General features: G+C 36.0%; 1 protein-coding gene across 1 annotated transcript; it reads right to left on the reverse strand.

Annotated features, from left to right (window-relative positions):
• Positions 1 to 230: 230 nt before the first annotated feature.
• LOC141712919 (trihelix transcription factor DF1-like) lies at positions 231 to 2,863 on the reverse strand. Its single transcript, XM_074516048.1, has 2 exons — positions 2,415 to 2,863; positions 231 to 1,874 (listed from the first exon to the last, which is right to left on the reverse strand). The coding sequence occupies exons 1-2, from the start codon at positions 2,666 to 2,668 to the stop codon at positions 479 to 481; spliced, it is 1,650 nt and encodes a 549-aa protein (XP_074372149.1). The 5' UTR covers positions 2,669 to 2,863; the 3' UTR covers positions 231 to 478.
• Positions 2,864 to 3,532: the final 669 nt, after the last annotated feature.

The raw sequence follows: 3,532 nt of genomic DNA on the forward strand, positions 1-3,532 counted from the left end.
AAGATACAACAACGGGAGGCAAATTAGAAACGTACCTATGTTACATTATGTAACAGCTAGCACGATTCAAAACTTAGAATACATACACACGCACATCAAAGTTCAATTCGTGTTGTCGGTGGAAAGGTACCGGTGCCGTGTGCATCTATTCTAAACCTCCTTTCACAAAGTTATTAAAAACAGATCCTCCGAGAGAACACATGATGATAATAATAGTGAACACATGCACGGAACTTAAAACTAACTCATTTCATCGATCAAGAAAGGAGACACAGTTAACCATGTCGGACATTTACAGCCCCATTAACAAAATAATTAACATAAACATACAACAAACAATCTACTGTCCTTTTCATTATTCATTCATCAACCTCTTCGTCTCTCCGTCTCTTATCCCCTCACATTATTATATTAAGCAAACAAAAAATAAAAAATTTGAGAGCGAAAAAAAAAAATTTAACGAAATTTTTTCACTTTTTCAAAATGCCTGAGAAGATGCTGGTTGCTTGTTTGTCACCACCTCATACCCTGCTCCGCTATCATCATCATCTTCACCGTCTTCTTCATCACCTTCGTTAAAGTTATCGTTATTCTCACTTTCCGGATCCTCCATTTCTGTATCTTGTTGTTGTTGGTGTTGTTGGAGTGGCCATTGTTGTTCAGGCTGCACTATTCTGAGAAGCATTGGAGTACTCACTGACCCATGTGATAGTTTAGATTTTTCTTTGTACAATGCATCTAGCTGGTGAAAGTAAGGGCATGTTTTCGCATCTTCGGGTCTTTTCTTGTTACTCTCTTTCACCTTCTTGTAGTACTTGTTTATGTTCTCCCACTTCTCCTTGCACCTCTTTGCGTTACGATTGTACCCCATTCTCTGCATTCCTGCTGAAATGTCCTCCCATAGTGGTCCCTTTGGGCTTGTCTCATTGTACTTGTTATCAAGATTTCTTCTTAGATGGATTAGTGCTTCAATTTCAGCTTTAGGCCACCTGGATGGAGTTGGGGATTGAAGATTGTCAGTGGCACCACGATTACTTTGTGGCTGCGGTGCTGCTACTGCTGGAGTTGATGGTGGCAATTGTGTTATAACTAGTGGTTGTGTTAGCGGTGGTGGTGGTTGTGGTGCTGGCGGCTGAACTACTGGTTGAAGTTGTAACTGTAATTGCTGAAGTTGACGTATAGTAATGGGGTTTGAGGAAGAATCTTTTTGTTGATCTGATATCTTTTGCAAGAATTCGATGACAGCAGCGTCTTTAGCAGCAACCATGGATCTTTCTTGGACTAATAACTCATGCTCTTTGTTGATTCTAGTCATTTCCTGTACTCGCCAAGCCTCTTCTCTAATCATTCTATCTCGTTCACTTTTCTCCAATGCATCCAAGAACTTCTTCTCTAGTTCCTCCTGCTTCTTGATCACCTCTCCCATCAAGCTCTCAAAAAAGTCCTTCCATTTCCTCTTCCTCTTTCGCTTCCTCTCCCCATGTTGCTCGTCCGAAGAAGTAGAGGAGGCCGAAGATGTTGAATTGGAGAGACTAATCATGTTAAAGGATGGAACATCCCCAACTCGAATAGAAGGGACTGGATTTGTAGAAACATTGAGACTACTATTTATTGGGCTTGGTGTCGATGAAACAGTACTAGTTGGAATAGCATGTGTAGCCGTATTAGGCAACATTGATGTAGTGGCTACAACTCGAGAAGGTTGGGAAGGGGAATGAGTATCCAATGCTTGTAATTCATCGAAAAAACGATAGGTTTTGCCATCGGGCTTTGTGGTTCGGCCATCTTTAGTTCTCTTATTGTACTTGTATACATTCTCAAACTTTTCTTTACATTTTTTGGCACTCCGGTAATATCCCAGCTCAGCTAGTTTCCTGAACACCACACATTCACATTTTGTGTGTTTTCAACCATTCATCATAAATTAAATTACCAATAAAACAATAACTCCAGTGACATTCAAACACACAATACAATCATAAAAAATAAATCGCATAAAGCACTAGATACACACATTAGGCAAAATTTATGCTACCGAAAATCTAAATCAAGAAGCTCCATTTCCCCACAAAGTTCAATTCCTTGCATAGGCATAACTAAACAGAGAAAAGGGTGTTTACTAAAATAGTTATAATATAAAAAATTATAAGGTACCTATGAATCTAAAATTTGTTGCGTAAATTGGGAAAGAATGCTAGAGAGTACTAAACAAAAGAAAATTGCCCAAAACTGCAATTTGGGTTTCAGTGAAGTGCTGAATTTGGTAGGTACAACCAAAAATAAATACCCATTTTATTACCCAAAAAAAAAAAAAAAAACTTGAGCTTTATCAAACTAAAACAACATAGATCTCAAATTGAGGAACATAAAAATACACACACAACATATACAAGGATAAAAACATGAACATGTACCTGGAAACTTGTTGCCACAATGGTCCTTTAAGACTTGAATCTTTGAACTCAACATCCATTTCAGATCGTATTTTTAAGAGGGCTATAGTTTCTTGTTTAGGCCACCTGTTTCCACCAGAAGTTCTCTCACTCTCTTCACCGCCACCGCCACCACCACCGCCTTCTTGTTGTTCAACTTGCATAGCTGCTGCAAACCCAGGTGGAGGTGGAGGTGAAGAAGCTCCTTGCTGCTGCTGCTGCTGCTGATGCAGCATCTTTAAGATGTAGTAAGTTTAAAGCCAGATATAAAGAAACTGTTACTTGGGTGTACTATATATGTGATAGACTGCAGGTACAGTATTAATCAAGCAGAAATGATGGTGGGTTTTTATGAAGGGAGGAGGGGTGTGTGTATGTGTGAGAGTGTGGACTGTGGGGGTGAATTCATTATTATATTTCGGTGGGGATCTGCCTGTCAAATCTCACAAGTCCTTACATACCCATCTGTATACCTTTGGAATCATATTTTCACATATTTCTCTTTTCCCTTTTTTTGTTTTCCTATTCTAGTGTTTCTCCCAATATTACTACATATTTTAAAAATCTAAATTATTCAATCGAATTACTCATTAATTAAATGATAAATCAATCATTTATAAAATCAGTCAAATATTTTTAAAAAAATTATTAATAATTTTAAAAAATTAGTCAATTTCTATAATGATACTCATTAACAACATTTTATAATTTTCAGTTTCCATTATAATAGATTAATTACGTGTTACTACCTCCGTCTGGTAGGTACTATACGTTTAATATTTACATGTATTTCGAAACTTCTATAAAATATAGTTTCATAATATTTTTTTAAAATTTTATTATTTTGAATAAAAGTTTAATCAGATTAAACTTTTATTCAGAAAAAAAAAATTAAAAAAAATATATTATAAAATTATATTTTAAAAAAACATTGAAAAACGTGCATGGGACAAAAGGAGTAACTAAATAGTAAATAAATATTTTAAGAATCTGTGTAACTTGTCTCCCAGATGCCTAAAAAATTAAGGATGATTATATTGTTTATATTTTCACCTCAATTGCTAAGAAATTAAAAAAGTATTATCCCAACAAAGTCATCA

This window comes from Apium graveolens, chromosome 3 (genome assembly GCF_009905375.1).
Source record: "Apium graveolens cultivar Ventura chromosome 3, ASM990537v1, whole genome shotgun sequence".
NCBI lineage: Eukaryota > Viridiplantae > Streptophyta > Magnoliopsida > Apiales > Apiaceae > Apium > Apium graveolens.

Excerpts from the sequence above, each read along its gene's own strand:
- LOC141712919 (XM_074516048.1), bottom strand. The coding sequence starts at position 2,668 with ATGCTGCATCAGCAGCAGCAGCAGCAGCAAGGAGCTTCTTCACCTCCA. Across the intron at positions 1,875-2,414 it reads TTGTGGCAACAAGTTTCCAG|GAAACTAGCTGAGCTGGGAT; the intron begins GTACATGTTCAT and ends TGTGGTGTTCAG.